The 25,407-nt window shown below is 43.5% G+C and overlaps 1 protein-coding gene across 6 annotated transcripts in view; it reads left to right on the forward strand.

The window, feature by feature from the left end:
• LOC139264489 (cytoplasmic dynein 1 intermediate chain 1) overlaps window positions 1-25,407 on the forward strand; it is a 532,713-nt gene that overhangs the window by 370,822 nt on the left and 136,484 nt on the right. For all 6 annotated transcript variants that reach the window (XM_070881048.1, XM_070881047.1, XM_070881049.1 and 3 more), the window contains 3 exons: window positions 11,512-11,674; window positions 12,573-12,672; window positions 22,632-22,757. In XM_070881048.1, the coding sequence (XP_070737149.1) occupies window positions 11,512-11,674; window positions 12,573-12,672; window positions 22,632-22,757 (389 nt within the window). The remainder of the gene's footprint in view (window positions 1-11,511; window positions 11,675-12,572; window positions 12,673-22,631; window positions 22,758-25,407) is intronic.

Here is a 25,407-nt window from a genome sequence, read left to right on the forward strand (position 1 = left end):
ATCTTAATGTCATATTGAATAGATGTATAAAGTTGGATTGGAAAGTTTGCTTTGTAGTGACTTTTATTTTAGCATTATGGCCAAGAGGACATGGTGATGTTCAGTTACAGAGAGAAAGTAAGGTGTAGGACAAATGTTGAAAGGAGAATTGGGGTTGTGGTAACTGGTACCGCAGGCAGATGATTTCATCCCAGATATCCTGCCCAGAAAGAGGCTGTCTGTGTCACATCCTTCCTTCTGCTTCCTCTTCTGCATTTTCATCTTCCTTCTGCAAGCGGTTGCTGTAAATCTGAAATAAAAGCAGAAAATTCTGGAAGAACTCAGCAGGTCAGGCAGCATCTTGACCTGAGACATAAACTCTGTTTATCTCTCTATGGATGCTGCCTGACTTGAGTATTTCCAGCATTTTCTGTCTTCTCAGAGGCCATCCTTTACCATTCGAGACCTTGCAAGCATCCAGCAGCACTTAAAAAAAACTTTTAAAATGTATGGCAGCAAGCCTCTATTTAAAGTGAAAAAACCACTATTTCAAAAAAAAACACTCCAAAAGCTTAAATGCAAACTTAACTGCCAGATCTGTGTGTCCCTTTAAGAAGTGCTAACAGCGTTCAGTCTGCTGAACGCTTGCTTTTCAGAGCGAGCTGAGGACCCAAGTTCGAAGTTTGCAGACGTGGCGTCAAGTCAGCGTTGCATGCCGACTGACATCACGCTCTCTTCATTTACATCTCCAGGGCCAGCGCTGCAAGGCCCTCGCCAAAATGGTGACTGCCGAGTCCCGCGCCAGAGAAGGACACTATAGTAGAGGCCACCATTCTTTGCCAGGATAGCGGTGCAAACGGGTGGCGGTAAGTAGCCCAATTTCTATGCTTTAAGCTCTTACACAGTACTGCAGTCTGATTTAATTTTGTTTCTGAAGCAAAAGCAATTTCAAGTATTGTACTCCAATTAAAAAAAAAAACATTTTTTTACCACAACATTGTGAAATTTATTGAGTTGGTCAAAGGGTAAAATTAAAATGTATCACTCAAGGCAATAAAAAGTTTTAATCTTTATGATTCATAAGTCAAATATAATCAAAAAGTGAATATAAACTTTGGATAATAGACTTGTGAGGCTGCTCAGAAAAAAACTGCATTCCTTTTATCTCAAAATTAATTTATTATATCTACGATTCAATTCATTCACCATATTTTGAAAATTTCTAATGCTCACTATAAGTACATTGTAGAAGGAAGTACAATTTTTCAGTACTAGTTGATATTCTGTGGTGTCATCAATGGAGAGCATGGTTATTGTCTTATTGTCACTGATGTCTTTGTGTTATTGATTCTCTCTGCCCTCCCCTCCTTCCCTGTTTTGGTGTCTCTTTTTCTTAGTTGCTTTTCTCTCAACTCTTTGTCCTCATCTGCTTTTCTCTGTCTTTTATTCTTCTTTTGGGTGATGAGTGACATGGTATAGTGTGGCAAAAAAGGAGCCACCAATGTCTGCAGGCTGTACTTAAGATAAGGGTTGCAGGCAAATTGTTGCCCTCTGCTTTCTTCCGAACCTTTCCCCAACCACTCGTGCTTTTCCCCCCCCACTAAACCCCTGTCCTTTCTGCTCCTCCTTACTCCGCTGTCGCTCACTTCTAACCTTCCATCTATTCTTTCTCCAAGGGTGGGTGCTGAGAGGACATAGGCACGCTCTCCCTCAACCTGTTTCTCTCTTGGCTTCCACTTCTCTCTCCTTCCTTTCTTCCCTCCACACTTACCTGTTTTCGTCAGGGGCTTTATCTTTCGAAATTAGAATGAAGAAAAACGCTCATATGCCTGTCTCTCTGTGTCTTTTTTTCCCTCTGACTCTTAGCTGTTAGAAATTAGAATCTGTCTCACAGGTTTACATGGCTGTCCCTTTTCTGTCACCAAAGCACAAGTGGAGATAAATAGATTGCTTAAAAATTCAACTCGTAACATAAGAACATAAGAATTAGGAATAGGAGTAGGCCATCTAGCCCCTCGAGCCTGCTCCGCCATTCAACAAGATCATGGCTGATCTGGCCGTGGACTCAGCTCCACTTACCCGCCCGCACCCCGTAACCCTTAATTCCCTTATTGGTTAAAAATCTATCTATCTGTGATTTGAATACATTCAATGAGCTAGCCTCAACTGCTTCCTTGGGCATAGAATTCCACAGATTCACAACCCTCTGGGAGAAGAAATTCCTTCTCAACTCGGTTTTAAATTGGCTCTCCTGTATTTTGAGGCTGTGCCCCCTAATTCTAGCCTCCCCGACCAGTGGAAACAACCTCTCTGCCTCTATCTTGTCTATCCCTTTCATTATTTTAAATGTTTCTATAAGATCATCCCTCATCCTTCTGCTCAATCTATCATCATAAGGTAACCCTCTCATCTCTGGAATCAGCCTAGTGAATCGTCTCTGTACCCCCTCCAAAGCTCGTATATCCTTCCTTAAGTAAGGTGACCAAAACTGCACGCAGTACTCCCGGTGCGGCCTCACTAATACCCTATACATTTGCAGCAGGACTTCCCTGCTTTTGTACTCCATCCCTCTCGCAATGAAGGCCAACATTCCATTCGCCTTCCTGATTACCTGCTGCACCTGCAAACTAACTTTTTGGGATTCATGCACAAGGACCCCCAGGTTCCTCTGCACCGCAGCATGTTGTAATTTCTCCCCATTCAAATAATATTCCCTTTTACTGTTTTTTTCCAGGTGGATGACCTCACATTTTCCGACATTGTATTCCATCTTGCCAAACCTTAGCCCATTCGCTTAACCCATCTAAATCTCTTTGCAGCCTCTCTGTGTCCTCTACACAACCTGCTTTCCCACTAACCTTTGTGTCATCTGCAAATTTTGTTACACTACACTCTGTCCCCTCTTCCAGGTCATCGATGTATATTGTAAACAGTTGTGGTCCCCGCACCGGTCCCTGTGGCACACCACTAACCACCGATTTCCAACCCGAAAAGGACCCATTTATCCCGACTCTGCTTTCTGTTAGCCAGCCAATTCTCTATCCATGCTAATACATTTCCTCTGACTCCGCGTACCTTTATCTTCTGCAGTAATCTTTTGTGTGGCACCTTATCGAATGCCTTTTGGAAATCTAAAAACACCATATCCATCGGTACACCTCTATCCACCATGCTCGTTATATCCTCAAAGAATTCCAGTAAATTAGTTAAACATGATTTCCCCTTCATGAATCCATGTTGCGTCTGTTTGATTGCACTATTCCTATCTAGATGTCCTGCTATTTCTTCCTTAATGATAGCTTCAAGCATTTTCCCCACTACAGATGTTAAACTAACAGGCCTATTGTTACCTGCCTTTTGTCTGCCCCCTTTTTTAAATAGAGGCATTACATTAGCTGCCTTCCAATCCGCTGGTACCTCCCCAGAGTCCAGAGAATTTCGGTAGATTATAACGAATGCATCTGCTATAACTTCCGCCATCTCTCTTAATACCCTGGGATGCATTTCATCCGGACCAGGGGACTTGTCTACCTTGAGTCCCATTAGCCTATCCAGCACTACCCCCCTACTGATAGTGATTATCTCAAGGTCCTCCCTTCCCACATTCCCGTGTCCAGCAATTTTTGGCATGGTTTTTGTGTCTTCCACAGTGAAGACCGAAGCAAAATAATTGTTTAAGGTCTCAGCCATTTCCACATTTCCCATTATTAAATCCCCCTTCTCATCTTCTACCAACATTTACTTTAGTCACTCTTTTCTGTTTTATATATCGGTAAAAGCTTTTACTATCTGTTTTTATGTTTTGTGCAAGTTTACTTTCGTAATCTATCTTTCTTTATTGCTTTCTTAGTCATTCTTTGCTGTCGTTTAAAATTTTCCCAATCTTCTAGTTTCCCACTAACCTTGGCCACCTTATACGCATTGGTTTTTAATTTGATACTCTCCTTTATTTCCTTGGTTATCCACGGCTGGTTATCCCTTCTCTTACCGCCCTTCTTTTTCACTGGAATATATTTTTGTTGAGCACTATGAAAGAACTCTTTAAAAGTCCTCCACTGTTCCTCAATTGTGCCACCATTTAGTCTGTGTTCCCAGTCTACTTTAACCAACTCTGCCCTCATCCCACTGTAGTCCCCTTTGTTTAAGCATAGTACGCTTGTTTGAGACACTACTTCCTCACCCTCAATCTGTATTACAAATTCAACCATACTGTGATCACTCATTCCGAGAGGATCTTTTACTAGGAGATCATTTATTATTCCTGTCTCATTACACAGGACCAGATCTAAGATAGAACACTGATGTGTTCTTTGAAAATTGAAGTAACATTGGGGATTAAATTAAATTCCACATGGCGCAAAAGGAGCGATAGCTAATTGACCACCCACTATACACTCCACCCAATTTTCCTTTTCACCAACTTCAATGAAGAGAAAATCGGGCAGGATGTATAGCGGGAGCCGATTCGCTACCTCCTGTCTTGCATCATTGTTGAAGTTGGACTTTAGCTCCATTAACATGAAACAAGAGCTCTCCTCTCGTAGGTGCTCTCTCCTCTCACTCTTCCTTCCTCCCCCCCGCCCCCAGGCTCTTCCACCCTTCTCCGGTTATCCTTTCGCATTCCCGCTCCCCCCCCCCCCCTCTTTTTGCTCCAACTGCCCCTCCTTCCCTCCCCTCTCCATCCTCTCCTTTATTCTTTTCTCTCTCTCTCTCTCTCTCTCTCTCTCTCTCTCTCTCTCTCTCTCTCTCTCTCTCTCTCTTTCACTCTGTTTCTGTCTTTCTCTCTGGCTCTTTCTCTCTCTCTCTCTTTCTCTCTCTCTATCTCTCTCTCTCTTTCTCTCTCTCTCTCTCCTCTCCATTCCTTCTATCTGTCTCTCTCTCTGTCTGTCTCTATCTCCTCCCTCCCTCCCTCCCTCTCTCTCTCTCTCTCTCTCTCTCTCTCTCTCTCTCTCTCTGTCTTCCCTCCCCCCAAATGCTACAACAGAACACTTATTTCTGTCTCTCTCTCCCACATACACACAACCTCTCTTTGTTAGGTACATTTCTATTGAGTCTCTTTCTATGTAAAGGTTTTGAAATGTAACCTCTTGTTTTTTTTTAATTGTTTGGAAAAAGTAACTCAGCAGAAAATGCTAGAAGGTAAAGAAAGATATTTGTCAATGCAGCTGACTGTAATATTTTTGCATCCGGGGAAATTAATACACAGCACATGCTCAGACTGCATAATGAAACCTTTAATGAAGGTATTAAATTACATAAAAGGAAATTTATTGGAATTGTGAAATGTGTTACTTAAAAAAAATATATTTTGTTTAAGCTCTTATTTTGGATATGAGAAATTTGAGTTACTGAAATGAGAACTGAAAAAAATTCAGAAAGCATTTTGAGGAATGTGAGAATGTAGTAGTAGTAGCAGTATTCAGTGATTTAAAATCGGGTTACACGCAGGTGGCGGACTAGACACTCTTATTAAGAATGTTTATTTTTTGTGATAAACCCATTTTAAGCTGTATTAATAAGTCCGCACCAGATTCCCACTCATAAATATGTCAAGGAATATTTTTTAATGCAAGGAAAATAATATACAATTACGTTCTAAAATGCTGCCCGGTTGCACTGGTTCATGGAAGATTTTATGTTTGTGATTATATAAAGAGTTATGAAAACTTAAACCATACGTCGCTTCAAAAAACGAGTCCAATTTTGAGCACAATTTGCGTCCGAATTGCTAATTGCGCCCAAAGCGGAAACTTTGGGCCACTGAATTTAATACATAATTGTTATCACTACCACTTCCGTGCTTAGCTTAGAAGATAGTTAACACAAGAACAGAAGAATTAGGAGCAAGAGTCGGCCATACGGCCCCTCGAGCCTGCTCTGCCATTCAGTAAGATCATGGCTGATCTTCGACCGGAACTCCATTTTCCCACCCAATCCCCATATACCTCGATTCCCCTAGAGTACACAAATTTATCGAAATCAGACTTGAACATACTCAATTAATATAATTAAGAAATTAATATTAAGAAAATGTTTCTATCAGCTAACTAAACTGATTTTTTTCAACTTAAGTCCCAAGAGCTCCAACAAGTGATATAGGGGGTCAAGTTTCGGCCAGAGTTGCTCCTATTTTTTTGGATCAACTAGTTTAGAATGGAGTATCTTAGCAATTGCAATTCTCGGTATTTAGTTTGCTCCAGTTCTAGTCAGTTAGAACAGTTTCATTTTGGAACAGTTTTTTTTTTAAAGGGGCGTGTCCGGCCACTTACGCCTGTTTTGCAAGTTTAGGCAGTAAAAATTTACTCCAAACTAACTTAGAATGGAGTAAGTGTAGATTTTTGTGCGCTCAGAAAAGCCTTGCCTGCACTTTAGAAATCAGGCGTAGGTTACAAATCAGGCGTAGGGAACGAGGTGGGGGGGGGCGGGGTTGGAAGGGAAGTAATTAAGTTTTACAAGCATTCAATAGTCTCACTTATACAAATAAAGAACCATCCTGAATAAAAATTTATAAATAAAGCAAATAAAAAATATTGAATATTCCTACCTGTGTGAAGCAGCAGCAGCCTTTGAGCTGCGGTGCTTCAGGCAGGCCTTTCATGTAGGAGACAGGGGCAGCGTCAGTGGCTTGACGGCAGGCGACGAGGCAGGAAGCAGCTTTCAAGCTGCGGAGGAGGCTGAGGCCATTCGACCAGGAGACAGGGGCGACGTCAGTGGCTCAACGGCAGCCGAAGAGGCAGGAAGCAGCCTTCGAGCTGCGGAAGAGGCTGAGGCCATTCGGCCAGGAGACGGGGGCGACGTCAGTGGCTCAACGGCAGCCGAAGAGGCAGGAAGCAGCCTTCGAGCTGCGGAAGAGGCTGAGGCCATTCGACCAGGAGACAGGGGCGACGTCAGTGGCTCGACGGCAGCCGAAGAGGCAGGAAGCAGCTTTCAAGCTGCGGAGGAGGCCGAGGCCATTCGGCCAGGAGACAGGGGAGGGACATGGTTGGGGCCACACACAGGCAACACAGCAGCCTCCACAGCTGTGATTTTATTTTTATAGGCTGCAGGCCGTTCGGCCAGGAGACAGGGTAGGCGTGCAAAGCACCGGGAGGGAGAGCCAGCCAGTTTAAAAGTTACATTTGTAATTCAAGTATGGGTGTTGCATTATCAACACCACAGATTATGCAATGGTTCGCCAGCAATTCACTGCATAGGAGAGAATTGATTAGAGCTCACCGCACCAGGAACGTCATAACCCATAGGCTGATGGGCAGGAGACCTTACCCACATTGGCAATATCGAGCCAGGCGCTCGTACCTGGACATGAGCGAGGCTGATTGTGTGAAAAGGCTGCGTTTCCGCAGAGAAGTTGTCGTTGAGATCTGTGATATGCTGAGAGCAGATTTGCAGCCCAGAAGCAGAACACCGACTGCCTTGTCTGTTGAAGTGAAGGTAACAGCTGCACTTGCCTAATATGCCTCGGGATCGTTTCAGGCTACAACAGGAGATGTGTGCCATCTCTCAACGTGTAATACATGCCTGCGTTTACCAGGTCACGGCTGCACTGTATGCGCGGAGGAATGACTTCATCAAGTTCCCAATCACCGCACAAGCGATCCATGACAGGGCTGTGGGCTTCTTCAGGATTGCTGGCTTCCCAAAGGTACAGGGCTGCATTGATTGTACCCACATAGCCTTGCGAGCATCTGTGGCGGATTCTGAGCAGTACCGAAATAGGAAAGGTTTCCACTCTATCAATGCGCAGCTCGTGTGTGACGACAAGCAGCGCATCATGTCAGTCGATGCGGTATACCCTGGCAACACTCGTGATGCGTTCATCCTACTTGACAGTGTTATATCTGACATGTTTGAGCAACAACCAGTAGGGCAGAGCTGGCTACTGGGAGACAAAGGGTACGGCCTGGCCACCTGGCACGTGACACAGACAGAAGCTGACCGTTAATACAACATGGCGCACATTGCGACGCGCAGCATCATAGAGAGGACCATTGGCATCTTGAAACAGTGTTTCCGATGTCTGGACCATTCCAGAGGCCACTTGCAATACTCTCCTCAGATTGTCGGTCACTTCACTGTTGTGTGTGCTGCATGCTGCATAACTTAACCATCATGAGGCAGCAGGAGCTGGTAGCGGAACCAGAAGACCCACATGAGGGTCCAGTGCCTGATGATAGTGGAAGAGCAGGATGAGGATGATAACGACGATCAGGAAAGCATGCAAGTGCCTGATGCCGGAGCACGAGGTCGGAGGAGGGCCGTCCATCGTGCTCCTTTAACGATTGCTCGAGCCCTGCACCAGCAGCTCATCCGTGAACGCTTCAATTACTGATGCCTGAGGGCTCTGCGACAACTGTTGCGCATGGACATGTTTATTTTTTGGAGTTGTTCCTATGTTGTGTTGTGTTAATGGAACATGATTCAGTTTTAATGAAAAAATATTTTATTGAAAAGCTAACATCACTAATAAAATATTTGTTGTATCAAACTTTCCTTTTTAATATGACTCTTGAAGATCACTTATAAACTTGTAAAGTTACAAAACTTACAAAACAATTTCAATTTGAAAAACGCTACTGCAGCTACATCAAGAACAAGAACAAAAGCAGCAAAGAAAGGCTGCAACCATCTCATCCACATCTCAGTGAATGTTCACTTCTTCATGGGGGTGTCATTTGATTGGCGGGGCTGTGTGCCCTTATTGCAGCAGCTATCTCCAGGAGAGCCTGTGCTGTCACTTGCATGCCCTCCCTGACGGCCTGTGCCATCGATTGCACTTCCTCGGACATTCCCTCCCTAATTTCCTGTGTCATTACTGCTATTTCTCCTGTCAGGACCGTCGCCTCTTCACCCACTGCACTGACGTTACCAATGAGTGATCGGGTAAGCTCATTGGTCTCCATACCCAATGCCACAACCTAAGCCACATCTGTTGCACGCTGCATCTCAGGAGATCGTGTCTCCAATCTCCTTCTCCTCTGCCTGGGTCTGCCTCGTGACACCACTACACTGAGAGGTGTGGGCTGGGACGGTGGGACGCTCGGTGTTCCAGACGGCAGCACTAGAGTGGGAGGTGCGGGCTGGGACGGTGGGACGCTCGGTGTTCCAGACGGCAGTACTAGATTGGGAGGCGAGGGCTGGGACGGTGGGACGCTCGGTGTTCCAGACGGCAGCACTAGAGTGGGAGGTGCGGGCTGGGATGATGCGGCCCTGGGTCTTGCATCCAGCACAATTCGAGTGCGAGCCGTGAGCTGGGATGGTGGGTGAATGGGTGTAAACTGCTCCATTATATCACCAGCACCACTGGGACCCGCAACATCGGAAACAAAACCATGGAAGGTGTAACCAGAATCTGTGCAAGGGGTTGACACTCTGATGACCCTTAATGTGGGCTCATAAACATTAATTTGGAAGGTCTCCCCTACAGACATTTCAGTCATTGCCGCCAGCATCCAGTCTGGATCGTCCGCATCTGGTTCTACTGGTTCTTGTTCTGAATCTTCAGGGTTGGCATCATCATCATCATCATGTTCTGCAAAATATATCAGAACAGTCAAATGTTTCACAGCAAGGGAGAGGGCAGGATGGATGGCATGAGTACTCTCACACATAGCAGGCCAGGCAGCAGGTTGATTTGAAGGGTCACGATGCATTTTCAGGACTTGCCTTTTTCCTTGCATGCTGTACTGATTGTTTTTCTCCATGTACGACTCATCATAGCAGCTACCCTCTGTTCCAAGGGTGTCAGTGGATGCAGATTGGGCACGCCTCCTCCTGTTCAAGTTGCTTCCCTTTTGTTGTGGGCCAATTTCTTCTGCAAAGAATAAAATAAAACTTTTTACAGAGTGCGTCTTTCTGCAGGGTGGGACATACAGATAATCACATTACACTTATGATTACATTAAAAAATGAAAATATTACTTACACTCACTACTTGATCAAAGTCGTGCCATTTCTTTTTACACTGGCTTCCAGATCTCATGGTATGCACCACTGCGCAGTCAGCTTCTGCAACTTGGTTCCAGTGTTTCTTAATTTCTTTAGGTGGCACTTTTATGCGACCTCTGTTGCTGATATCCAGCTCCTGCCATCTCTGCTCAATGATGTTAACTAATCTCCATTTCCTCATGCAAGAAATTCTTTGTTCTTGATGGACGTTGTTCCATTGCTGTATTGAATTGACATTCTTTTTTTTCAAAACACACAGTCCTTATTTTGCATGCACCTATGCAGCACTTGTTCTGGAAGTTTAGCAGCAAAAAGCAGCACTCACTGATTTCAGCAGGTGATTTATTCAACAGTGCTGCTAAAAGCACTCCTTCAGGCACAAAAAATCACCAATCCCAAGCCTTTCCAGAGCTCCACGAAACAAATCAGCACTTTTCTTCAAGTTCCTTTAAAAATGGCCGAGTGCCAATGTTTGTGACCTACTCAGGTCCTCAGGTCTGAGTTAGCCCCCCCCCCCCCCCCCCCCATGCACTTCCAGAATCGGCATAATGCTGTGGCTCCGCCCCCAGCTGATCTCTGCGCGCCGCGCCAAGCTCAGAGGGACCTGCAGGGAGGCCAAGAATTCCTATGTAAGTTTTTGACGTGCTTTTGGGCGCAAAAAACGGGCGTCGATGTCGGAGCTGCGCCGTTCTAGGCAGGCCCGAAACTTGACCGCATAATTTCAAGTGGAAAAGCACAGTGCAGTGAATGCTTGGAATGAATGATCTAGTAAATCTGTACTCGGCAGGAATCTGATATTGTGGATAATTTCTACAATGAACAGGATCTATATTTTTAAATACATTCCCACTAAGGAAAGGGTTGTATTTTTAAAAAATAATTAAAACTCCAATTTCCTGAAAATTCTCCAACAGTTATCTGCAGATTGAAAGTTTCCAGTGCCATGGCCTTGTCTGTTGTATAAAATGATTCTTGCAACCGTAAGACTGCACAGACTTGTCTGAACATTTTGTAAAGTTATAATTAAAGGTTTCACTTGTGTAAAATTTTGGTCTTTGCAGTTTCTCGTCCTGTAATCCATGTAAATACAAAGTAGTGTACTTACTTATTTTTGCAGATAATACCAGCTATTTTGGCACTACAGTCTGTCTTAAGTTATTTTTCAGAGACCTTTTGAACAAATCCAGATGAAAGACTGCATTGTTGAACTGTAGCTGCAATTTTCTACAAAAGTCAGAAAAGGATAATGTACATAATATACAATGTATATTTCTTATCAGAAATATGCAGGAATTCCACGCCAGCTTTTCAGTTTTGTGATCTGCTTGATTAATCTTGGTAATTGTAATTCTTTTTTTGAGGAAAAAAAACTACAGATCTCTGATCATTTTTCACCAACATTGCAGTGTATACAACTATATCTCTGCAATATCTCAAATGTTAGGAATTATCTATAAAAACTGGTCTACTTTTGAAAGAAACAGGCAGGATTATAATTACTATTTAATGTCGACTATATTCTAATAATCAAGTAATTGGATGTTCGTCCTTTTGAATATTGCTGAGATGTTCAGCCTTTTTTTAAAGCTTCTCCGAGAGAACTCACTGAAGAGGAGAAGCAGCAAATCCTTCATTCAGAGGAATTTTTGATTTTCTTCGACCATAACATACGTATCATAGAACGTGCTCTTGCCGAAGATTCTAGCCTCTTCTTTGATTATGGTGGCAAGGAGTTGGATGAAAAAGAAGGGTATGTTTTATCATTTTGAAATTTTAATATATTTATCAGAGGAACTGTGATATAATTAAACCATAGGGTATGCAACTGGCACAACTGTTGTAAGGGCAATTGTCAGTATGTAAAGTGTTCTCTCGGATGCACACCAGAGACTGAGTTGCTAGCAACTTATCAGACCTAACAATTATTTAAAAGTGCTGATAACTTTAAAAAAATATATATTTTGATTTTCTGGGTAAAAATAGTGACTCCCTGTGTCATTGTAGCATCAGTACAATCAGTAGTTTTACATGCAGCTGTTGCATAGAAGGATATTTCATGTAATTAAGTAAATTGCCTGTAGGAAAGTTTCATTTGTAGGAACATGCTTGAAGCCCTGGATTTTGTTTAGTTTTGCATGTGGGAGTGTGTGTGAACCATCACTATCTCATTCCACTTAGATTAATTGAAATAATCCTCATAAGTACAATAATTACATGAATACATAGTATGGAAATAGATAGGAAGATAGATCCTCTTAATGGCTCCCTCGGTAAATGCATTGACTGGTGTAGTGTGGAGCCTATTCTGGGTTGCTGGGTGATCTGGTCTGGATCAATAATCTGAACAGTGCATTAATCTCAGTACCTCAGTACAGGGAGGGGTAAATCAGCTAGGGCATCTGTTCCTTGGGGGCCATCAATTAACCCCCAGGTTGAGGATAGGATCAGATCTGGCTGTAACTTCCACCTATGAATAGGCTGTTGGAGCTCATGCTTGAGGCTCACTTGTGAGCAATGGCCACATGAGCAAGGGCTGCTTGTAGAATGCAGGGAAGAAAAGTGGGGGAAATTCCATAGCATCTTGACAGTGAACATAATGAAAGCTTTGCTGCTTTATTTTGAATTTTATTTTGTTTCATTTTATACAGAGACTTTCAAGCTGTGTTGAACCTTTCTTTCAATCGCCAGTTTTATGATGAGCACTGGTCAAAACACCGAGTTGTAACCTGTTTGGATTGGTCACTTCAGGTAAATCTAAATTTTGTAAAAATAGTAATTCTTACAAGGAATGGTACAAATTTAAATGTGTTGATAAAGATTTATTGTACTTTTTACTGCATCAAATTTGTTCACGCTCTTTTTGCAAGGCACTAGCAGCTATTATGAGGGTGTTGCAGCTTACTTAGGGTACCAGTAAATTGGAAATGGGCTAATGTGCCCATTTTCAAAAAGGGTGACATAACAGACACTGGTAATCAGAGGCCCATTAATCTTGCCTCAATTCCAAGGAATTGATTTAATAGGAATGTAAATGATGGTCCTCTGTTGGTTTCTTGATCCAGGTGCCATTTTGCATTGCTGACACCAATTCAACCTGCCCACAAACCATGGCCAGTACGATTTGGGAAGCCACCATTTCCAGCGATATTTAAAGGGATCCTCAGCTGCTCTCTCAATCATTGAAAGGTTTGTAAGGGGTTTCTGGCAATACACTTTTTTCATCATGGTGTCCTGTTAGAAATTCCACTCTGCATGAGGATGAGGAGGAAGCAGCACATACAGCTGCAGCTGGAGGGAGAGCAAATAGCTGGAGAAGAGCTTGCGGAGGAATTCTTAGTCTCCAAGAATGTATAGACCCAGAACAACATACCTGCAGTTCTCTGTGGAGCAGTGCATAAGGATGCTGTCAGAGTCGTGCCACCTCCTGCAGCAAGATCTATAACCAGCTGCCCAAGCATTGCCTGTTGCTACCAAGGTCACTGCAATCTACACATTCTTTGCCGCCAGATCCTTCAGGGCTGCCACAGTAACTATCAGTAACATCAGTCAGTCTGCGGTTTATGCTTGCATTAAGTAGGTGACACATCCTTTCTTTGCCGTTCTCCATGGGCATCTGAAAAAAGCAGGATAGGACTCTGGAATTTGCTCAGATTGCAGGAATTCCCTCAAGTCCAGAGTATCATTGACTGTATCCATCACACAGACTATTGGAGAACTGGATCAATAATTCTGTTGCCTGGACAGGTCTGGTGGTTTCTTGCAATACAACCCACAAAGAGTGTCTGTCTCATTGATCGTGGTTTGCTGTATGCTGCTTAACTTTGCTCCACAGCAGGGACAGTATATGGGCCTGGTATTTGTGGTCCTGATGACTGTGAACTGGCAGTGTTTGTCGTCATTTGAGCTTTGAAAGTGACCACAACTTCAAGATTTAGTGCATGCGCAGCATAATGCAGAAATTCAGACATTGTGGTCTCTCATTCATTGCCCCTCCATTGACTGAACTGTGCCCCGCCCCCCCCTCCCTCGCAACCTCCACCTGCCTTGGCAAACACTGATGAAAACTCGGCTCTTCTGCAGTAATTACGGTTAAATTTCCCACTAAAAGTTAGATCCAAAGGGATTAGGTGTAACTCGGGTTTTAATAGCGTATTGACTGCTAAACAAAGGTCATGGCCCTGAAAAACGATTTCTTAATTTTGTGCAGTGTCGAATCCATTTTAATAAAAGTTAAAATATTGAAGAAACTTTGAAAAAAATTTTTAAAGTTTGTTCATTATTTCAGGTTTTCCATTTCCCCATGTGAGAGCTCCAATGTTTGTTTTGCTCTCTCTAAATTCGAATTTTAGGAACTTACCCACTTCCTTGTTTGCTGTCTGAGAGAATTCTGCGTTTTGATTGGCCGCTTAGACAGCTTGTTGACGTCACAGCAGCTCAGGCTGTGAGATTCCCACTATGCTACGTTGATTTCAACTACATGTCGGAAAATCCAAAATTCTCGACGCGAGATCTTTGTGCGACACTGACTTCAGGCCAGTGGGTTCTGCCTTTGATTCGTCGCAGGCCATGGAGCCACCACCAAACGAGGACTTTCAGCATTTTTTTTTAAAAAGATAGGAAGAAAATCAATGAGAAAAATAAATCAACTCTTAAAAAAAAAAATCTCAGGTGCATTTGGAGAACATCAGTTTTATTTAAAGTTTTTAATTTTTTACATCGCCAAAACTCAAGAAAACAAGCAAGGGATGACCCCAGATTTCAGGAGATTATCAGTCTAGTAACATGTGTCGGTGTGCTGTTTTCCTTGCTGCATATCTAACTAGGAATGCAAGACTGCAGTACAAGGAATAATATCCTCACAACTGAAGCTAAAGATCCCGATCCCCATAAAAAAACAAATCATAATTGTGCAGTCTTTATGTTTTTTGCTGAAAATTGGGTCCAGAGATGCACGCGTGCCTCAACATTGAAGTCAACACTGCACGTACAACATGAAATGTGCATGCTATTGTCACAGATGCGATGCATACGCATGTTCTCACCCAATCTTTGGTTCCTAATCTTAATGTTCTTATGTAAAAAAAAAGATCGGAAATCAAATATGAGAGCAATTTCTTTTTTACCCATTAACTACTGCAAAAAAGATCTAGGAATTTAGCAGTGGAAATCAATTCTGTATATTTAAAAAAAAATGATTTTAGCGATCTCTAACTACTAACTTTGCCATTTGGGGTGTTGGCAGCACTGCTGGTCTTGAAAAGAGTACACACTGTACTTATTGTTCCTATGGTCAGTGGATTCAAGCTGTAGAAGAGAGTATTAACCATGAGGGTGTAGTCAATCAAGTCACCGACCATATTTCATCAAGCCGACCTTGATGGTTAAGTTTTGTTAACTTCTTTCCTAATTTAATGGTTATAAATTCTATGACTGAAAAGCTAAATAATCAAATTAGTGAACGTTAATGCTATTTTTTTTTAAATCAGAAAGATTTGGTATGAAATATAAACCTATTGTACATTCTACATAATGTATATCGTTAATATTGCTCAAATCTTTTTAATTTTAATTTTGAGCCAGGTTTTGTTGTGATACCCAAAGGGCATCGCGATGGATCATTGGGATCCTGAAACTTTAATCAAAAAAAGTTTTTAACCAATTACTTCTGAAGCTTATATTCCTGTATGAAAGAACTGCTGTAAATACCAGTCAGCCCAGTGTATTGATAGACTGAGGTCTTGTTATTTACAGTGAGTTAAGCAATCCGATTCAGCATTTATTTTGAGCAGTAATGCTTTGGCTGAAAAATCCTTTCATGTAAAATTGCAAAATAATTCAGTGTAAATGACCCAACCTAGAATTAATACTTTACTTATGGTATAATGCACCCATTTTGTTCTTGTGTAAATTGGTAATTTGGCATTCACTCTTGAAAATAGTGGTATTGGATATCACTAATGTTTTGACCAGGTAGCATGCAAACAGTTTTTCACACTGTGAAAACAAGAAATACTGGTATACTAATCTGACAAGAACACAATTTTCCACTAAACCTCTCTCTGAGCTAGAGAGTATATATAGCTACTTAAGTTTGAAAAGACCAGTGTTAGGTTTTTATATTTCAAGTAAACATTTTGCTCACTATATTTAGTACTGCAGTAATACATCGTCTGTATGAGGAACTATTTGAATATGACTGATCAAATCATTCAAACCAATCCTACTATACTGTATGTGGCAGTAATCTCCTAGTTTATGATTTTCTAAATTTAATTGGATTGTATAAGTCCTGTGTGATATTTTGGGTTAATCTAGAATGCTTCTAGAGGTGAGCGGTGAGCTAAATGAATCCTTTCCAAGAGGAACATAGACACGAGAGTAGATCATTCAGCCACTCGAGCCTGTTCTGGCATTCGGTTAGATCATGGCTAATCTCCATTTAACCGCCTTTGCTTCATATTCTTCGGTACCCTTACCAAACGATCTCAGCTGTAAAAGTTTAAGTTGACCCAGCATCCACAGCTCTTTGGGCGAACAAGCTTCAGATTTCCACGAGCTATGGGAATCCTATATTAAAGCGGCAGGGTGGGTTGCCACCCATCCAGTTTTGGACCATATAGACCAGTTTTTGGGCAAGGATGTCCATAAACTTCTAATAATGTAAACTGGATATCAAGGACTGAATTTTAACTTTAAAGAGTGAGTGGGTTTGGGAGCGAGCGGGCAGTTAAAAATGCTGAAATTGACAGCTCATCGGGAAGCCGGTTTCAACCCACCAGCTTTAACTCGAGCGCGTTAGGCAGCACATGAGAGACTCCCTCTAGAGCAGTGGGTTACCTATTTAAACCAATTTAGAGGGAGTTGGGAGACTATTAACAGTCCTGTTGTTGGAGCTTTTACTGACTCCTTGTCAATAAAAGTAAGGCAAGAGCACAGCCGTAATTGAGGGGGCTAACCAAATGACATCACAAATACGCCAATCTCACACCTGCTGCTTTGCCTAAGGGAAAGGCTTTTGCTGATACCATTTGTGCTGAGAGTTTGCTTTCAGGTGTTTGCAGGTGATTTCTACAACTTTTGGAAGTCACTCTCACTACATTCGAAGATTGTACATCAGTGAATAAGGTGAAAGCAGGGAATAATGGCAAAAAGTAAAAATTAAAGGTTCTTTATCTGAGTGCAGAAAGCATTTGTAACAAGGTAGATGAATTAGTGGCACAAATAGAGATAAATGGATTTGATCTAATAGCCATTACAGAGCCGTGGTTGCAAGGTGACTAAGGTTGGGAACGAAATATTCCCGGGCACTTGATGTTTAGAAAAGACAGGCAGAATGGAAGCGGGGGTAAGGATGACAAAAGAACAGTGGTTGGAAAGGATCTTGGCTCAGAAGATCAGGAAGTAGAATCAGTCCGGGACTCCCTTATCCGGCACCACCCTTCGTCCGGCATGATTCCGGTGGCTGGGGGCGCATGCCCCGACTTTGGGGCCGCTCCCGCACTCGGCCCGCCGAGGGCCCGCCGACACTTCCTTTGCGGCCCGCTGAGACTTCGGACTTGTCCGGGGCGCTGACGTCCCCCCCCAACCTTGGGCCGCTGACCTCCCCATATCTGGCAAATCCCTTATTCAGCACAGGCCAGGTCCTGAGGGTGCCAGCTAAGGGAGGTTCAACTTGTATGATCAAAATTTCACATTGATATTGAGAGTAATACTTCAGTCGGAAACGAGAACCTTAAACTTAAATAACGGCAATTACATAGGTATGAGGGGCGAGTTAGCTAAGGTAGATTGGGAAATTAGATTAAAAAGTATGACGGTAGATAAGCAGTGACAGACATTTAAAGAAATATTCCAAAATTCTCAACAAGTATACATTCCATTGAGAAATTAAAAACTTCACGGGAAAAATGATCCACCCGTAGCTAACTTTAAAAAAAGTTAAGAATAGTATTAGATTAAAAGAAGAGGCTTATAATGTTGCAAAAATTAATAGTAAGCCTGAAGATTGGGAGAACTTTAGAAACCAGCAAAGGATGACCAAAAATTGATCAAGAGGGAGAAAATAGAATACGAGAGTAAACTACCAAGAAGTATAAAAAATGATTGTAAGAGCTTCTACAAGTATGTAAAAAAGAGTAGCAAAATTGTGTTGGTCCCTTAGCGGCTGATACAGGTGAAAATATAATGGGGAATAATGGCAGGGACTTTAAACAAATATTTTGTATCTAAAGAGTAGAAGACACAAAAAGCATACCAAAAATAGTGGGGAACCAAGGGGCTAATCAGAGTGAGAAACTTAAAGTAATTAAGGTTAGTAGAGAAAAAGTAGTTAGAAACTAAAAACCGACAAATCCTCTGGATCTGATGGCCTATATCCTAGGGTCCTAATTCTTATGTTTTTCTGTGCATCTAAACTTCAGATCAGCATGGGTACTGCTTATGCTGTTTCACCGTGACCCTCAGAAGAGGACTAAGATGAGCACCAGCAGCAATAACACCAACCAAAACCTTCTCACCAACCTGCCGTTCCATAGGAGAGATGGGATCTGCACTGGAGTACAGCTCGCAGAAGGCGATACCCCCATCACAGAATATATAGGTAGAGGATTAGCTTTCTGGAATGACTGAACACTAGTGCCTCAGGAGGCTCAGGTTATTGTGTCATGTCGTGGCAGACATTTGTGGCTTTCTGGAAGACCTGCTGCCAAGTGGACCTGATGGACCTGGCGTTACCAGTGGCTGTCAAAGTGACCACCACCCTCAGGTTCTTCATCTCAAATTCCTTCCAGGGATCTGCAGGAGATATTTGCTGGATTTCGCAGTTGGTCGCCCACAAGTGGATCACCCATGGACCGATGCCATGTTTAAGAAGGCAGGCATTTATGTACACTTTGTCATCAATGAAACGAGACAGACTGAGCGAGGGCTCAGCTTTGCGGTTCTAGCTGGCTTTCCACAGGTGTAGGGCATCATCGACTCCACGCGTGGCTATCAAGGCACCCCCAGATCACCCAGGAGTGTTTGTGAACCATAAGGGCTTCCACTCCATCAATGTGCACTTTGTCTGCAACCACAAAAAGATCCATTCATGTGTGTGCCAGATTCCCAGGGAGCTGTCATGGTTCATTCATCCTACGCCAGTTCACCCTCCCTCAGCTCTTCGCACCTCCGCCAAGATTTGCTGGCCGCTTGGAGATGAAGGGTATCTCCTGAAGACGTGGCTGATGGCACCCTTGATGAGGCCAAGCAGTGAGACTGAAGAGCGCTACAATCAAAGCCAAAATACGACGCGCTATGTAATAGAGCAAGCAGCTGGGATGCTGAAGATGCGCGTCAGATGCCTAGACAGATCTGGAGTAGCCCTTCAATGCGCACTAGCCAGGGTTTCCAGAATGATCGTGGTATGCTGCACGCTCTGCACTACACAGCGCAGCAGCAAGGATTGGAGATTCTGGAGAAGCAAGGCACAGCGTGCAGAGCCTCTCTGGAGGAACAGGAACGAGGAGGAGGAACCTGAAGTGGCCATGACACCAGCAGAGGTGTACATTGCTGCCCAGGAGGTCCAGGATGGCCTCATAATGGCACAATTTAGTTAGGTTGCACCATATAGTACCCAGATGCTGAACCGACTGTCCACCCCACCCCGGCCCCTCACCCGAAAGCAGTCCTAAAATGATCAAACCATTTCTGTCACACACACCTATTGCTCGAAGTTATGTACTGTCTTACACTTCACTCCAACTTACAAGGCCACTTGCTAGGCAGCAGACATAAATGGACAAGATTGGAAAGTGGTGCAAAGAAATAGTTTTATGTGGCTTAAAAAGTAAACAGAAACTTTAACATTTTGTAATACACCCATGTGCATACCCGTGTGTATCTAGAGATATTTAACCTTCCTCTTCCTGCCACTTCTGTATTGTGCAATCCCTGTGACTTCAGCAGAAGTAGAGGTAGGCTGCTCACTTCTCAGCTCTGACTGCTTAGTTATTTTTGGTGGATGCCCTCTGGGTTGTGGAGCATGTGAGGGCCCCGCAAAAGACTGCTCCTCCTGCACCTGTGCAGCGGCAGGCGCGCCCATCAGGACACGAGGCAGCATGTGGGGCTCCGACTGTGTGGGAGGTTGGAAGGGCAACGGGGGAGAACTGGGAGTGCTTTGAGCAGAGTTCCCACTTTCATGTTCCCTCTCACCATCATACTACTTTCCCTCTTTGGTCCACCCGCAGCTCCCTGCTAGCAAGGAGCTGGAGAGCACTTTTCTGCACATTAGTGGGGCGATGAACGGCTAAGTCTAGGTTTCTATCTATCCTACATAAGGTGGCATTCAGAGTGTGCAAGCTGTTGGTCAGAGCAAGCATGCATTCATTTGAATGCTGCCTTTGATGCTCCATACAGGTGGCTACCCTTTCCATGGACAAACAGATCATAGCCATGGCCTGCGACATCATGCCATCATGCTGGAGATGGACTCCTCCATTCTTCCTGTAAGTGAGCTGGAAATCCTGCAAGAGCCGCCTCAATTTTTTGTTGCTTCTCCAGAATCATCTGCTTTGTCAACAGCCCCCAATGTTCAACATTTTCGTCCAGCTGAGTTGTGCTTGGAATGTCCTGCTCCCTCCTATGAGGACATTCCACAGCTGTCCCCATCGCCACCATCTGCTCCTGCTCACATATGATGACACCAGGTGACAACATTACTTTCTGACTTAGTGGTCCCACCGACATGTGTGTATATGTGCATGGGTTCTATGATGGTGCACCCTCAGAATCTGTGACCTCTGAGGAGTCTTCCTCCTCTGGCTGGATTGTGAGGGGGACACTTGATGAGCCTGTGGGAGAGTAAAGACATGATTTAGAACTATGATAAGAATGTTTCAAGTTACCATTATGCACATGATTATATTTCACTGGTTGCTGACATCAAGTCAACATGAATGACTGCTGTATGCCATGTGGTTGTATGATATTTAATACTGTCACCAGGTAGCTGCGAGTTCCCCCTATCTCCATCTCCCACTAGCAGCATCTCCAGCGCATCCTCCTCTGCTCCAGGTCAGTGATGTCATCGCTGGAGGGCCACCCTCCGGTTCTCGGCTTCTCCCTGGTGTTCTGTGCTCTGTTCTGCAAGGAGGGAAACAAGAGACCTTTAAGTGAGAGTCATGGAATGACTATAAAGGATGGATGGGCTTCATCTGTAGAGGGTGACTATGAGGAAGAGGCGTGACATTGCATTAAGATGAGGTGAGTGTCAGTGGTGGATGGTCAGATGAGGATGTGAGGAAGTGCATCAACAGAGAGGGATGGGTGCACCTGCACGGTAGGTTGGTGTGAGGAGTGATATGCAAGAGTAGGCTTGGAAAGGCAAAGTCAGGGGATTGGAGTGATATGCACATCAGGATGTAATTGAATAGAGCATTGTACACCCCTTTCCTCACCTCATGAGGTCATTAAAGCACTTCCTGCACTGGATCCAGGACCTGCCTACTCCTGCTGCTCACTTTTGAGATCTCCAGCCATGCCTTCTTTGTCTGGGCAGCTGGCTTCTTCCTCTCATCAGCAGGGAACAGTTCGTCCCTGCGGGCCATGACTCCTTGGAGTAGCAGGCATCACTGAATTTCGGGGCAGCTTTTTGTCATTGAGCCTGCATTTTTTTAATTATACAGCAATATCAAATTATTTACCAACAACCAACTCAGTATTACCACAATGCGCTTCAACAACCTATCTTCCACCTCCACCACCCTTTAACTGTTATCTGTGCATTTCTCCTTTAAATACCTCAGCTGAATTTGAGTCTTGCATGACGCCATCATGCCTGCTCCTGTTAATTGGTCGGGAAACCCTGAAGTCTGATTCAATCCACTGCACAATGCGCTTCTCCAACTTCTGGGTTCCCGACGTGATCCGCAGCTCCCCTGCTGTGCTAGTGCATCTCGAAGGTAAAAATTCCAGCCTAAAAGTATCCTTCCTCTGACCACCCCACCCCGCCCTCCACTGACCAAAGTCTTGTTATTTCTATTTTGGAGCCTTAAGCTATGACGAGAGGTGTTCAAATTCAATGAATTTTCATTAGCATCAAAGAAGACATTGGAGCTCCCAACCCTGACTTCAGTTTTTCAAACTTAAAAAGCATCAAGTTTGGTTACAGTAAATCACGAACTCGATGTGTGTTGCATTCTCAACATTGAATCAAAATGATTGAAAGACTGATCAAAAAAAGTTGCTGCAGTGTCCGTCTCACTCTATCTGCCTGGTCTGAATCGGAATGTACAATTTTCCCTCCCCTAACCTCCTCCAAAAATAAATTTGTGACTTGCAGCTGAACTTGAATGAGTTTTTTTTTAAACATATGTTTGAAAAGTTATAATTATGAGATGGTCAGTGTACAGATTTAAATTAAGTACTTTGTGACTGGAGACACTGGTTTTCATTCGCTAAGCAATGAAAGATTTGGAGTCTGGCCTTTCTAAATGGGTAGTAATTTTACTGGAGTGCATATTTATCTCATTCAGTTTACGTGGTAATTAAATTGGAACAGTCAAACTTATTTCACTATCAAGTGAGTTCCATTGTAGTCAAGTTCTTTGTAAACCTTTTTATTATTTAGAGATAAGCAATGTTCCTGCAGAAACTTTTGTAGATGCTGGGAATAAATTGAACCTAACCCAGTGTGGTGTTAATAAACCATAACCTTTTGTTTGTTTCAGTATCCTGAATTGATGGTTGCTTCCTATAATAACAATGAAGATGCCCCACATGAGCCAGATGGGGTAGCTTTGGTTTGGAACATGAAATTTAAGAAAAACACACCAGAATATATATTCCACTGTCAGGTAAGGCCTCTTTGTAGACAAAATGAAGGAGCAGCATGTAAATGTAATTTAACACCAAAAATGTTTTGAGTTAAATAGTGCTTTGTCACCCTTTAAATTGATTTTAGAATGATATAATTAAAATGACAGTGTTGTACTTATTTTAATAAAAATAATAAAAATAAGTAATATTTACTCACATTGGAGAAAATAATGTCCGTTTCTAGAATATTGACTATTCTTTACAGTACTACAATATGGCAAAAATGTATTTTGAATGAAAAATGTGGTACATCACTTCCTCAACCAGTCATCTAAATGTTTTTGCCCACCCATGTGGAGAAACAACAGGCTTTCTTTTGGTGCATCTTTTTATTTCACACACATGCATATTTTCAGGCAGTTATTTTAGTTGAATTGAATGTTCCTCCTAAAAATGCTTCCATATTTTTATTTTATTCTTTCATGGGATGTGAGCATCACTGGCAAGGCCAGCATTTATTGTCCATCTCTAATTACCCTCGAGATGGTGGTGGTGAACCGCCGCCTTGAACCGCTGCAGTCCGTGAGATGAAGGCACTCCCACAGTGCTGTTAGAGAGGGTGTTCCAGGATTTTGACCCAGTGACTATGAAGGAACAGTGATATATTTCCAAGTCAGGATGGTGTGTAACTTGGGGGGGAATCTTGCAGGTCATAGTGTTCCCATGAACCTGATGCCTTTGTCCTTCTAGATAGTAGAGGTCGCGGGTTTGGGAGGTTCTGCTGAAGAAGCCTTGGTACACATTGCAGCCACAGTGCGCCAATGGCAGAGTGAGTGAATGATTAAGGTGGTGGTTGAGGTGCCAATCAAGCGGGTTGCTTTGTCCTGGATAGTGTCAAGCTTCTTTAGTGTTGGAGCTTCACTCATGCAGGCAAGTGGAGAGTATTCTATCACACTCCTAACTTGTGCCTTGTAGATGGTGGAAAGGCTTTGGAGAGTAAGGAGGTGAGACACTCGCCACAGAATACCCAGCCTCTGACCTGCTCTTGTCGCCACAGTATTTATGTGGCTGGTCCAGTTAAGTTTCTGGTCAATGGTTATTCCCATTGACCAGGAGGTTGATGGTGGTGGATTCGGCGATGGTAATGCCGTTGAATGTCATGGGGTGGTGGTTAGACTCTCATTTGTTGGAGATAGTCATTGCCTGGCACTTGTGTGGCGCAAACGTTATTTGTCACTTACCAGTCGAAGCCTGAATGTCGTCCAGGTCTTGCTGCATGTGGGCATGGACTGCTTCATTAACTGAGGAGTTGTGAATTGAACTGAACACTGCAGTTGTCAGGGAACATCTCCACTTCTGACCTCATGATGGAGGGAAGGTAATTGATGAAGCAGCTGAAGGTGGTTGAGATTAGGACATTGCCCTGAGGAACTCCTGCAACGATGTCCTGGGGCTGAGATGATTGACCTCCAACAGTCACATTCATCTTCCTTTGTGTTAGGTATGACTCCAGCCAGTGGAAAGTTTCCCCCTTGATACCCATTGACTTCAATTTTACTCTGGCTTCTTGATGCCACACTCGGTCCAATGTTGCCTTGATGTCAAGGGCAGTTACTCTCACCTCATCTCTGGAATTCAGCTCTTTTGTCCATGTTTGGACCAAGGCTGTAATGAGGTCTGGAGCCGAGTGGTCTTGGCGGAACCCAAACTGAGCATCGGTGAGAAGGTTGTTGGTGAGCATTGTTGACTACACCTTCCATCACTTTGCTGATGATTGAGAGTAGACTGATGGGACGGTAATTGGTCGGATTGGATTTGTCCTGCTTTTTGTGGACATGACGTACCTGGGCAATTTTTCACATTGTTGGGTCCATGCCAGTATTGTAGCTGTACTGGAACAACTTGGCTAGAGGCGCGGCTAGTTCTGAAGCACATATCTTCAGCATGACTGCCAGGATGCTGTTCGGGCCCATTGTCTTTACTGTATACAGTGCATGCAGCCATTTCTTGATATCACGTGGGGTGAATCGAATAGGCTGAACACTGTTCTGTGATGGTGGAGACCTCCGGAGGAGGCCGATATGGATCATCGACTCGGCATTTCTGGCTGAAGATAGTTGCAAATGCTTCAACCTTGTCTTTTACACTCGTGTACTGGGCCCCACCATTATTGAGGATGGGGATATTCATAGAGCCTCCTCCTCCTCCTGTTAGTTGTTTAATTGTCTGCCACCATTCACGATTGGATGTGGCAGGACTGCAGAGCTTTGATCTGATCCATTGATTGTGGGATCGCTTAGCTTTGTCACAGCATGCAACTTCCGCTGTATAGCATGCATGTAGTCCATTGTTACAGCTTTCCCAGGTTGGTGCCTCATCTTTAGGTACATGTGGTGCTGCTCCTGGCATGCTCTTCTGCACTCCTCATTGAACCAGAGTTGATCCAATGGCTTGATGGTAATGGTAGAGTGAGAGATATGCCGGGCCATGAGGTTACAGATTGTGGTAGAATATAATTCTGCTGCTGCTGAGAGCCCACAGCACTTCATGGATGCCCAGTTTTGAGCTGTTAGATCTATTCTGAATCTATCACATTTAGCACTGTGGTAGTGCCAATAAAATACGTCCTCAGTGTGAAGGCGAGACTTTGTCTCCACAAGGACTATGCGGTGGTCACTGCATGGACAG

The sequence above is a fragment of the Pristiophorus japonicus genome, chromosome 5, assembly GCF_044704955.1.
Source record: "Pristiophorus japonicus isolate sPriJap1 chromosome 5, sPriJap1.hap1, whole genome shotgun sequence".
Lineage (NCBI taxonomy): Eukaryota > Metazoa > Chordata > Chondrichthyes > Pristiophoridae > Pristiophorus > Pristiophorus japonicus.